Raw genomic sequence first — 12,215 nt, forward strand, 5'->3', positions numbered from 1 at the left:
CGTACAACCCCCAGCCCCTACGGCTGTGATCTGGTCCCAGGGCGCCCGGCGGCCCCCGCCCTCCGCGACCCCCCTCCCAGCCCGCATGACCTGCAACCCGTACCGATGCTCCCGTGCGTCCTGTCCCACGCCTGTCATTCCTGCTTCCCCACGTAATCCTCGTCCTCCCACCCAATATAAGCAGCTGGCTTATGGAGGGAGAGGGGGGAGCAGATGTTTGTGGGTGCCCTGTTGCTCTCCACGCTGCCTGCAGGATCGGAATACACGCGCATCCAGGACTCAGCCCTGTCTCTGCTGAACTGGCTCAAGTTGTGACAGGCAGCCCGGACCCCTGGGTCGCCCGGTTACAGCTCCTGCCCTCACAGCGTCTGTGCAGGAGTCACAGCAGGTGAGCCGGTCAGGGGTGGGCACCCCTCCAGCCCCTCCTCTCCTTGCTGCCCCCTCCTGGGTGTCCCCCCCCCCCCCCGGCCCGCCCCCCGCTGCACTCACCCCTGGCCGCTTCCACACGAAGGGGATCTGGGGCCTCTCACTGTAGAAAAGAGAGGAGTTGGTGGCGGGGAAGTCGGGGTCCTCGAACAGGACCCCCTTCTGCAGGCACTCCCGCCGCAGCTGCTCGAAGCTCTGGCCGGAGGAGTGGGTGCCGCGGGCATCCCTGGGCGTGGGGTGCTCCGGGGGCCCCGGGGCCAGGCGGAGGTAAGGCATGGACACGGGCCGGCGAGGGGTAGGAAGGAAGGAGCGAGACGGGAGTGCCAGGCAGGACGGAACCGCTCGGGGCACCGAGCCCAGGCCCTGGCTCTGCCTCTTCGCCTGGGAACCTCCCTGCCCACGGAGGTGGGACACGCCCGGATGGCAAACGCCAGGGAGAGCCCTCTGCCCTCCCGGGCTCCCGCAGACCCACAGGGCGTGTGAGGCCGGCCAGGGCCAAGCTGGGGAGGCCCAGTGGGGCCGGGGGGCGGGGGGGTGGCTTTATGGGGAGAGAGCAGGACCCACACTGGGCCCGGAGGCGGCGGCCAGGGCCGGTTTTGCTCAGGGCGAGGGCAGGTCCTGGGTCGGAGAACGGCGGTGTTGCCCTCGGAAGGGGTCTCAGGAATAGAACATGTCTCTAAGGAACAGCACATGTGACTGCCATTACTGATGGCGATGGCCTGCATTACAGGGACAGGCAGAGCTCGCTCACGGGCGTCTCGTTTTTATTCAGAGGAGGGGCTGGCAAACCCTTTCTGTAAAGAGCCAGCCCTGACCGGTGTGGCTCAGTGGATAGAGCGTCGGCCTGCGGACTGAAGGGTCCCGGGTTCGATTCCGGTCAAGGGCATGTACCTTGGTTGCGGGCACATCCCCAGTGGGGAGTGTGCAGGAGGCAGCTGATCCATGTTTCTCTCTCATCGATGCTTCTAACTCTCTATCCCTCTCCCTTCCTCTCTGTAAAAAATCAATAAAATATATTTTTTAAAAAAAGAGCCAGATATTTGTGTTGATTTCAAAGAGGAAGGGAGAGAGAGAGAGAGAGAGAGAGAGAGAGAGAGAGAGAAACATCAATGAGGAGAGAGAATCACGGACCGGCTGCCTCCTGCACGCCGTCTATCCAGCCCACACCACGGGCATGAGCCCGGACCGGCCATCGAACTGTGACCTCCCGGTTCACAGGCCGTCGCTCCACCACGGAGCCACGCCGGCCGGCCTGCTTCCCCTAAATTTCTTCGCAATGTTTTCCGTAGAGGAAGAGCTGATCGCTAAGTAAATATGTTTTTTTCCGGAGCTCGGTTATTGCAAGAGCTAGCACCTCGGGCCCCCAGGACAGCATGTCAGTCATTCCAGCGACAGAGCTTCCGTGGAACAGGCGGGCCGCATGTTTCCATCCGGGCGGCCGATCCTTATCTCAGCTCGCGGCCTGGCGAGCAGAACTGCCCCCTGTAGACTCTTCCCCGGAACCGGCGCCAAAGCAAACACGGAGCTCGGTCGCCCGCGGGCAGGGGCGCCAGCGCGAGGATGCCTCCGCGGAGAAGTGGGTTTGGACCTCGTGCTTCCTGTGTCTGATTTACCGGACGAGGGACAGGGAGGACCCTAAAGCAAACCGAGGACACTGAGCCAGTGCCCTGGTCAACAAGAGCACGCCCGGCCGGCCCGGCTCCGTGATGGGCGTCAACCTAGGAACCAGGAGGTCACGGTTCGATTCCCGGTCAGGGCACATGCCCAGGTTTTGGGCTCCATCCCCAGTGTGGGGTGTGCAGGAGGCAGCCGATCCGTGATTCTCTCTCATCATGGATGTTCCTATCTCTGTCCCCCTCTGCCTTCCTCTCTGAAATCAATAAAGAAAAACAACAACACAAAAAACATTTTATTTTTTTTAAAATATATTTTATTGATTTTTTTTTTTAACAGAGAGGAAGGGAGAGGGATAGATAGTTAGAAACATCAATGAGAGGGGAACATCCATCAGCTGCCTCCTGCACACCCCCTACTGGGGATGTGCCCGCAACCAAGGTACATGCCCTTGACCGGAATCGAACCTGGGACCCTTCAGTCTGCAGGCCGACGCTCTATCCACTGAGCCAAACCGGTCAGGGCAAAAAAAAAAAAATTTTTTTTAAAGGAAAGAAAGAGTCACCCCAGGCCTCTGAGGGGGCAGAGGCCCTTCACACCCCCCCCCACAGGATGGCCGCGGCCCCCCGCTCCTCCCGCTCCCGGGAACTTCAGTGAATGTGTAACTGGGCCGCGTCCCAGCAGCGTCCCAGCAGCGGGCGCATCGATCAGCCCACTTCCTGGAAGCCGTCCCAGCAGGAGTCCCTCTGGCGTCCAGCCCCCTCATCGGGCCTGGCGGCTGGGCCCCCTCCCCCACCGTGATGTAACCCCTCTCCCCAGCCCGGGCACAGGACAGCCTGGGAACGGCTCCATCCCGCCCCTCACGTATAAAGAGGGCCTCCGTGGCCGGCCAGGGGGAGAGGCTGTCCTGGGCTTGGACACAGAACAGCGGGTCCTGGTCTTGGGGCACAGAAGCGGAAGGTCTTGGAACCGACGCAGGAGGTGCTGGTCTTGGGGGCTGACGCAGACGGTAAGCCGGGAGTCCCTCTCCACACACCACCCGAAGCCCCAGCCCCAGGCGCTCCCAGGACAGCTGAGTCTTCTGCTGGGCCCAGAAGGTGGGTGGGGGCTGGGGTGGGGGGCAGAGCGGCTGGAGGGTGGTAGCTAACTGCAGCCAGGAGCCAGGAGCCAGGGGCCAGGGGCCAGGGGCCAGGGGTCAGTGGTGACCTGCACTGCAGGCGACTTGACCACTGAAGACCCAGGGAATGTGCTTCCCTCCCCTCAAGCCAGCCCTGCAGACCTGGGCTGTCCGCCCTCGGCCCCACCCTGGGTCCCGCCAGAGACCCGGGCCCTCTCCCAGGCGTCACGGTGGCCAGTCCTCCCCCCCCCCCCCCCCCCCGCCACCAGGTTCATGGTGGCCAGGAGTTCACTGGGTCCTCTTCCAGCCAGAGGGACTGTGAAGCTTGCGGTGCAGGCAGGGGGGCCTGGGGGAGCAGAGGGCCAGGCTCAGGGCGCCCAGGGCTGTGTCCCCGAACCCCTTCTGAGCAGAGCTGTCTCCGGTCCTGGGCTCCCGGCCTGGGTCTGTGCGGTCAAGCTCATCGCCGTCTCCCTGAGCCTCGGTTTGCTCATCTGTAAATGGGGCCAACAGCAATTCCTGGCCTCCCTGGCTCATGGACTAGGGCCGTGGTCGGCAAACCGCGCCTCGCGAGCCACGTGCGGCTCTTGGGCCCCTTGAGGGTGGCTCTTCCACAAAATACCTCGGCCTGGGTGAGTCTATGTTGAAGAAGTGGAGTTAGAAGAAGTTTATGTTTAAAAAATGTGGCTCTCCAAAGAAATCTCAATCGTTGTGCTGTTGATATTTGGCTCTGTGGACGAATGAGTTGGCCGACCACTGGTCTAGGGTGTCGGTTAAGAGCAACAGAAGGGGAGAGTGCTTTCTAAACGTTCGGATACACTAAAAAGGCAAATTCTTCCTAGTCCATTCAGGAGGCGGTCTAGATCGGTGCTTGTGTGTGTGGACTGGGGCTTCCGGGGGTTTGAATCCTAGTTGTGTCTCCTATTGGCTGTGTGACCTCGAGCCAGTCACTAAACCTCTCTGTTCCTCTGCAAAACAGCATTCATTACCTTATTTGACAGCTACGCATCAAGTCACTACGATGGCCCAGGCACTTTTGGGGACAATGTGGGAGGACCCTGCCCTCGAGGGGGTGTGCATTCACCTGGGAGGAGGTAGGCAATACACACTAAACACCTATCTATATATAAAAGGCGAAGTGACTGACCGTACGTATGTCCTACCGACCGGCCGGAACGTAGGATGTGCACTGGCAATTTAAAAATAATACATAGAAAGCTCTTGCCGGCACCAATCGCATGCGTGTTTTGATTTTATGATGCTATGTTGCATATACTATGTTGACGGGTCATTTTCTGCAGTGACGTAATTACCGCCCGAATCTTTCTTCTATTTGATTTCCTTTCAATGTGCACGAGTCTGTGCCATGCGGAGTACGACCAGGTGACCAGGGCCAGAGTGCCGGGAGGCAGGGCGGCGTGGCAGGAGTGGCAGGCGCAGCCGCAGAGTGGGGTAGGGCGTCCGGGAGCCCCCTCTCCCTCGCCCCCCGCCCCCCCCCCGCAGGAAGGGGGTGCTGGTGAGAAGAGGAGAGAGGCTGAGGTAGGAAAAGCCTGGAGCCGTGCCTGGCAGAGCTAAGCGTTATGTAAGCGTCAGCTGCTACCCTCGCCATTTGCATTGAGCCACCAGGGGTAGGGGCACCGAGAAGGAGGGGCTGGTGACGAGGGAGACGGAGCAGGGGTGAGGGGAGAGAGAGCACGGGGCCAGGACCACCCACGGGGCCTGGACCCCTGCTGCCCGCTGACACAGAGCCCTCGGGGCAGGAGAGCCGATCACGGCCTCTGCCTTGAAAATGACCCGAGGGATTGCGCCACCTGAGCGGGGCCTGGGCCGTTCACCGGTGCAAAGCGGGAGGGGGCTGGTGCGCCTGACGCCGCGACCTTTCAGCTGAGGCCTGACACGTGAACCAAACCCCAAGGAAAGCACGCCTCCGCGGGGACGGGGCGTTCTGCACCGGGATCCTGTAGCTGTTTCCTTCTTTAGAAAATACCTTTGTAGCCCTGGCCGGTGTGGCTCAGTGGATGGAGCGTCAGCCTGCGGACTGAGGGGTCCCGGGTTCGATTCCGGTTGGGGACACATGCCAGGGTTGTGGGCTTGAACCCCAGTGTGGGGCTTGCAGGAGACAGCCAATCCATGATTCTCTCTCCTCATTGGTGTTTCTATCTCTCTCTCCCTCTCCCTTCCTCTCTGAGATCAATAAAAATGTATAAATATATTTTATAAAAATTTATAAATATATAAATTTAAGGGAAAAAATAAGGGAGAGGGAGAGAGAGAGAAGCATCAATGATGAGAATCATGGATCGGCTGCCTCCTGCACGCCCCCCCACTGGGGATTGAGCCTGCAACCCGGGCATGTGCCCTTGACCGGGAATCGAACCGTGACCTCCTGGTTCCTAGGTCGACGCTCAACCCACTGAGCCACGCCGGCCGGGCTATAGATGTTTTCTGGGGACCTTGAATCCATTTCTTCTCCTTGAAGTTCACGGACATGAGGGGTTTCTCTAGGCGAATGGCTGCAGGGCCATGGGAACCAATCCGGCTCCAGGGCACTCAGTAACCCTTCACCCTCCACCTTTCACCTTTCACCTTTCAGGGCCCGCAGACGCGCCATGAGTCCCGCAGGCGTGGGCCTCAGGGCCGCCGTGCTCTGCCTCTTGGCCTGGGCGGGCCTGCCCGCCGCCGACCGGCTCTACATACACCCTTTCCACATGCTCGTCTACAGCAAGAGCAGCTGCGAGCAGCTGGAGAAGCCCAGCGGGGAGACGCCCCCGGACCCCACCTTCACGGCCGTCCCCGTCCAGGCCAAGACGTCCCCGGTGGACGAGGAGGCGCTGCGGGAGCAGCTGGTGCTGGCCGCCCGGAGGCTCCAGGGCGAGGACAAGATGCGGGTGGCCACGGTGGGCATGCTGCTCAACTTCATGGGCTTCCGCATGTACAAGACGCTGACCGAGACGCAGGCCGCGGCCGGCGGGGCCGTCCTCTCCCCGACGGCGCTCTTCGGCACCCTGACCTCTTTCTACCTGGGGGCCCTGGACCCCACGGCCGGCCGGCTGCAGGCGTTCCTGGGGGTCCCCGGGGAGGACCAGAGCTGCACCTCCCGGCTGGACGGCCACAAGGTCCTGTCCGCCCTGCAGACCATCCAGGGCCTCCTGGTCCTGCAGGGCGGGGCCGCCGGCCAGGCCCGCCTGCTGCTGTCCACTGTGCTGGGCCTGTTCACGGCCCCCGGCCTGCGCCTCAAGCAGCCTTTCGTGGGGGGCCTGGCCCCCTTCGCCCCCGTCACCCTCCCGCGCTCTCTCGACCTGTCCACCGACCCCCAGCTGGCCGCGGAGAAGATCAACAGGTTCATGCAGGCCGTGACCGGGTGGAAAATGGGCAGCCCCCTGCGGGAGGTCAGCCCGGACAGCAACCTGATCTTCGACGCCCAGGTCCACTTCCAAGGTAAGGCCCGGCCTCCGTGGGCTCCGGGCCGGGCCGGCGCCCGGGGGTGGCAGTGCTCTGTCTCCGTGGCCCTCACGCCCAGCGTTTCAGCTGGGCATGGCCCGGCCCTGGAGGTGGGCAGGCAGCAGACTCGGCCGGGAGGACGGGAGGGGCTGTCCCCTCCGGCTCCGTGGGTGACTGTGGGTTGGGCATCGGCCCGCCCACCTGCAGCCCTGTGTCTGCAGCTGCCACGCTGCTTCCTGTCACCCCCATCCCTTAATTCCTGTGTGCGGGGAAGCGGTGTCCCTGCTGCAGAAGGAGACACAGAGAAAGAAAGCGGCTTGCTCCAGACGGCCCAGCCAGGAGCGGGGACCTGGGGTCCAAACCCACACCCCCTGACCCCCACGGCCCAGCTCCTCGCTCAGAAGGGCTGAGTTTCTGTCTTATTTTTATTTTTTAAAATTGATTTCAGGGAAGAAGGGAGAGGGAGAGAGAGATAGAGACATCCATGATGAGAGGGAATCACTGATCGGCTGCCTCCTGCACGCCCCACACTGGGGATGGAGCCCGCAACCCGGGCATGTGCCCTGACTGGGAATCGAACCGTGACCTCCTGGTTCATAGGTCGACACCCAACCACTGAGCCACGCCGGCCGGGCTGGGGGCCGGATGGTGAGACTTCGTGTGCTGCTGGGAAGGTGGGAGCCCTTGCTGGCAGGAGTCCGGGTGGGCAAGCGCCCTGCCCAGAGGTCGTCCCGACGGCTCGTGCCGTGTGCACCGCAGACGGCAAGGGCCTGTCCAGGCAACTCCGCGGGGAACACGCGCTCAGGTGGCGGCTCTGTGACGGATGGGTGGGCTGAGAGCCCTGCCTCTGAGGGACATGCATGAGGTTTGATCAGGATGAGCAACCTCGCCCTGGCTGGCGTTGCCCAGTGGTTAGAGCATCCGCGTGTGCACCAGAGGGTCCTGGGTGTGATTCCTGGTCAAGGGCATGTACCGGGGCTGCAGGTCCGATCCCCACCCCCGAGTCGGAACATGTGTGGGAGGCAACCCACGGCTGTGTCTCTCTCACATCGATGTTTCTCTCCTCTCCCCTCCTCCCTTCCACTCTGTCTAAAAAAACGATAATAGCGACATCCCGTCACGAGGGCCTCAGGGCACAGCTGGATGTCTCTCCCGTGGGCTCCGGCCGCCCTTTGCCCAGCACCCCTGACCCCGTGCCCCTAGCCCTGGTGCTGGCCCTGGCAGGTTCCGCCACATCCGTTGACTTAACCTGGAGGGATTGACTTAACCTCCGGACAAGGATGGAGCGTGCAGGGGAGCTGGGGCGGGGGGGTGGCCCTCCGTGCAGATTCCAGCGTCTGTTTGCTTCAGTTTGTTGGTGGAAAGAAGTTAGTCCTTTTTTCCCTCTCTAAACTAAAAAGCCTCCTGCTGGGCCTGGGGGCAGGGCTGAGCTCCCCCGGGGAGCGTGTGCAGAAGGTCACAAATGCTTCTTAAAAAAAATGATTGATTTCAGAGAGGAAAGGAGAGGGGAAGAAAGAAACATCCATGATGAGAGAGAATCACGGATCGGCTGTCTCCTGCACGCCCCACACTGGGGATGGAGCCTGCAACCTGGGCATGTGCCCTGACCGGGAATCGAACCGTGGCCTCCTGGTTCAGAGGTCGACGCTCAACCACTGAGCCACTGGCCGGGCGGAAGCGGCTTTTTGTAAAAGTGGGATGCATCGGCGTGTCTGGTTAATCGTGTGAGACAGGTGTCAGGCGTACATGTCCACAGCACAGCATCCGTCTGTTGTAATGCGTGTCGTCACCGTCCGTCGCGTCTCCTTCCCCCATCCTTCACCCTCGTCTACCTCCCCCATCCCATCCTGTGGTCTGTCTACAAGGTGTGTTTTCCTTTCTTCATCGCTTCACCTTTCTCACCCAACCCCTCCCGCCCGACAGCTGTCCGTCTGTTTTCGGTCTCTGTTTCGTTTGTTAGTCATTGTGCGCATTAGATCCCCGGCGTGAGGGAGACCCTAGGGTGCTTGTCTTTCTCTGTCTGGCTCATCAGAGTTGCGAGGGGTGGTGGATCGCAGGCACGCGGAATCCTCTGCGCCACCTCTTAATGTTCCTGTGGACCCGAAACTGCTCTAAAAAAGTAACTTGAGCCCTAGCCGGTGTGGCTCCGTGGATAGCGCGTCGGCCTGTGGACTGAAGGGTCCCAGGTTCGATTCCGGTCAAGGGCACAGGCCCGGGTTGTGGGCTCGATCCCCAGTGGGGGACTTATGGGAGGCAGCCGATCCATGATTCTCTGTCATCATGGATGCTTCTCTCTCTCTCTCCCTCTCCCTTCCTCTCTGAAATCAATAAAAATATATTAAAAACAAAAAGTAACTTGATTAAAAAACAACCACTGCCAAAACCGGTTTGGCTCAGTGGATAGAGCATCGGCCTGCGGACTGAAGGGTCCCAGGTTCGATTCCGGTCAAGGGCATGTACCTTGGTTGCGGGCACATCCCCAGTAGGGAGTGTGCAAGAGGCAGCTGATCGATGTTTCTCTCTCATCGATGTTTCTAACTCTCTATCCCTCTCTGTAAAAAATCAATAAAATATATTTAAAAAAAAAAAATCAACCACAGAGCCAGCCTGCTGGACCTCAGGCTCCGGGCCCGGCCGGGTCTGGGGCGGTTTGCCCCATCGGTTCCTAGTGGGGGAGGCGCCTGAGCCCTCGGGTGCCCCTTGCGGGCCGCAAGGAAGGGGGCAGCGGCACAAGCTCGGGTGCGTCCTCACCTTGGCAGCTGCTGTTCCCTGAGCGGCTCCGGGGCTGGGTTTCGCAGGAGCAGGACTTGGAGGGCCCCAGGGTAAAGCAGAGGCCTATGGGGTCCCTGTGCCCCGTCGCTGGGCAGGCGCCCCCCACCTCCCTGTGCCCGCCGCCCGGCTGACTCCCCGCTGTTCCCCGCCTGCGCCTCCAGGACAGATGAAGGGCTTCTCGCTGCTGGCGGGGCCGCGGGAGTTCTGGGTGGACAACGCCACCTCCGTGGCCGTGCCCATGCTGTCGGGCACGGGCACCTTCCAGCACTGGAGCGACGCCCGGAACAACCTCTCGCTGACCCGCGTGCCGCTCAGCGCCAACGTGGGCCTGCTGCTCGTCCAGCCGCACGACGCCGCGGCCCTGGCCGACGTGGAGGCCCTCACCTTCCAGCACGACCTCCTGACCTGGACCAAGAACCTGGCTCCCCGGTACGGCCCCCGGGGGACCAGCTCAGGGTGGGGGGGCGAGCGCCCCCTCCAGCAGGGACATGTCGAGCCAGCTGCCTTCCCGGGCCTCTGGCGCCTGCTCCGTGGGGCCCAGCCGCACCGGGGGCGCCCCCCGGGCCACCTGACCTGGGTCCCCTCCGCAGGGCCGTCCGCCTGACGATGCCCCAGCTGGCGCTGCGAGGTTCCTACGACCTGCAGGACCTGCTGGCCCAGGCCAAGCTGGCCACCCTGCTGGGCGCCGAGGCGAGCCTGGGCAGAATCAGCGATGACCCCCTCCGCGTCGGGCAGGTACCGGGCGGCCCTGCTGATGGGTCTGTTGGCTCCCGGGGTGGGGGGTGTCCATGGAAGCGACACCGAGGAAGCTTCTGGAAGGTGGGGCGGGGCCGGACGGAGAGGAGGCGTGGCCAGGTGGGTGTGCCCAGGTGGGAGAGAGGTGACCAGCGCCGTCTGGGCCTGTGCAGAGGCAGGTGGAGAGCGGAACCCCTCCCACCCCGTGCTGGTGGCTCTGCCCTCCTCCCAGACCCTACAGCAGGGTCCAGCCCAGGAGGGTGCCCCCAGCCCAGGGCCGGCCCGTGGACAGCTCCTGGCTGCCGGGAAGCACCCCACAGGGGACAGACGGTCCCGGGCCACAGACGCGATGCTCCCCAGCTATGACAGGGGCCTGTGTGCTCAGGCTTGGTGCTCCATGCTGCTGTGGACAAACGGGGTCCCGCCCAGGCCTGGCCTCAGAGCCCACTGTTGGGGGCAGGAGCCGTCTGTGCTAAATGACTGGGGTCAGGCCTGGCCGGTTCGGCTCAGTGGATAGAGCGCCGGCCCTCGGACTGGAGGGTCCCGGGTTCGATTCCGATCAAGGGCACGTACCTTGGTTGCTAGATCCCAGCTCTGGTTGGGGTGCTTGCAGGAGGCAATCAATTGATGTGTGTCTCTCACATCGATGTTTCTCTCTTTCTGTCTCTCCCTCTTCCTTCTACTGTCTCTGAAAATCAATAGGAAAATATCCTCGGGTGAGGATTTAAAAATAAAGGAAAATAGCCCCAGTCAGTTTGGCTCAGTGGATAGAGCGTCGGCCTGCAGACCGAAGGGTCCCGGGTTCGATTCCGGTCAAGGGCATGTGCCTCGGTTGCAGGCTCCTCCCTGGCCCAGGCCCTGGTGGGGGGCGCCTGCAGGAGGCAACCCATCGATGTGTTTCTCTCACATCAATATTTCTCTCTGTCTTTCCCTCTCTCTTCCACTCTCCCTAAAAATCAATGGAAAAATATCCTCGGGTGAGGATTAAAAAAACAAACAAACAAATAAAAATAGAGAAAATAAATAAAAATGAATGAGTGGGGTCACCCACGCACGGGTGGCCGGGGGTTCCGCCGGGACGGCCAGGTGGAAGGTGGAGACGGGCGGGTCCGAGCGAGGGGCCCTCTGGGAGGAGCCGCCGTGTCGCTCTGAGTGAGAGTCGTCGAGGGGGTGCAGGCACCGTGCCTCGTCCCATAGGCTGGGACCATCCCCCCCCCACCATGGGCATCTCTGCACCCCGTCCTCGGGCCCGTGGGGCCTCCAGGAGCGACCCAACGCTGGCTGCTTTGCAGGTGCTGAACAGCGTCCTGTTTGAGCTCAAAGCCGAGAAGGGGGAGCAGCCCACGGGGTCCGCCCAGCCTCCCACGGAGTCCGCCGAGGTCCTGGAGGTGACCCTGGACCGGCCCTTCCTGTTCGCCGTCTACGATCAGGACTCCACCGCCCTGCACTTCCTGGGCCGCGTGGCCAACCCGCAGAGCGCGGCGTGAGGCCGGCCACGGGCACGCGGGCACCCGGCCACCGCCCCCGCCACCGCCCCGGCCCACGCAGCGGCACCAGCTTGTCAGCACCGCCTTCCACTTCGTCTCCCCAAGAACCAGCCAGGAGCCGAGCAGCCTTTCTCCGGGGCAGCGGGCGCAGCGGCCTCCGGGCCTCAGGTTTAGGGGGGATCTGAGGGGATGGGTGTGTGGGGGGGTTAGAACCAGAGTTCAGCTCAGGACGACTGTTCCGGAAAGAGTTTGCCCAGACAGCCTGTGTGTGAACTCAATCGTCGCTTCCTCTTTCACTGGGTTTAGGGGTGAGCCCCCCGCCCCACGCGGCCCTGGGGGGGTGGTGCAGTCTATGGAAGGGGAGCCCGCGTTCTTCTTGGTTTCCCCGTTTTTCTTTCCCGCGGTGTGTGGGTTTTGGAAAACGCCAGCGCCTGAATGTGTGAGAATGTAACCTCGTGGCTGGTTATCCTGCTACTAATAAATCTTACAAAAAGCAAGAAGGAAAGATTCTCTCTCTCACTGAGCAGAACAAATATATGTCATCAAGCAGACACACAGGGACTCGGAGTCATATTTTGTTTTTGTTTTTTCTTTTCTCTCTCTTTTTAAATGTTTCAAATTGGCGA

At 61.8% G+C, this 12,215-nt stretch overlaps 2 protein-coding genes across 5 annotated transcripts in view; one reads left to right on the plus strand and one right to left on the minus strand.

The window, feature by feature from the left end:
* The window catches only part of CAPN9 (calpain 9), a gene marked incomplete at its 5' end in the record, with an annotated part of 20,021 nt that extends 19,319 nt beyond the window's left edge, over window positions 1-702 (minus strand). For all 3 annotated transcript variants that reach the window (XM_079763413.1, XM_079763412.1, XM_079763411.1), the window contains one exon: window positions 490-702. In XM_079763413.1, coding sequence (XP_079619539.1) covers window positions 490-702 — 213 coding nt within the window. The remainder of the gene's footprint in view (window positions 1-489) is intronic.
* Window positions 217-12,080, plus strand: AGT (angiotensinogen). Of its 2 annotated transcripts, none has more exons than XM_079763415.1 (5): window positions 217-388; window positions 5,748-6,592; window positions 9,529-9,796; window positions 9,958-10,102; window positions 11,395-12,080. In XM_079763415.1, the coding sequence occupies exons 2-5, from the start codon at window positions 5,764-5,766 to the stop codon at window positions 11,587-11,589; spliced, it is 1,437 nt and encodes a 478-aa protein (XP_079619541.1). In that variant the 5' UTR covers window positions 217-388; window positions 5,748-5,763; the 3' UTR covers window positions 11,590-12,080. The 2 variants fall into 2 exon arrangements, with proteins under 2 accessions (XP_079619541.1, XP_079619540.1); XM_079763414.1 differs by lacking the exon at window positions 217-388 and adding an exon at window positions 2,730-3,049.
* The last annotated feature ends 135 nt before the right edge of the window (window positions 12,081-12,215 follow it).

This window comes from Cnephaeus nilssonii (genome assembly GCF_951640355.1).
Source record: "Cnephaeus nilssonii genome assembly, chromosome: 23".
NCBI lineage: Eukaryota > Metazoa > Chordata > Mammalia > Chiroptera > Vespertilionidae > Cnephaeus > Cnephaeus nilssonii.

Bases quoted from the DNA above. Each gene is read 5' to 3' on its own strand.
- AGT (XM_079763415.1), top strand. From the start codon at position 5,764: ATGAGTCCCGCAGGCGTGGGCCTCAGGGCCGCCGTGCTCTGCCTCTTG. The intron at 9,797-9,957 runs GTACGGCCCCCG...TCCCCTCCGCAG, and splicing joins ACCAAGAACCTGGCTCCCCG to GGCCGTCCGCCTGACGATGC. The intron at 10,103-11,394 runs GTACCGGGCGGC...GCTGCTTTGCAG, and splicing joins ACCCCCTCCGCGTCGGGCAG to GTGCTGAACAGCGTCCTGTT.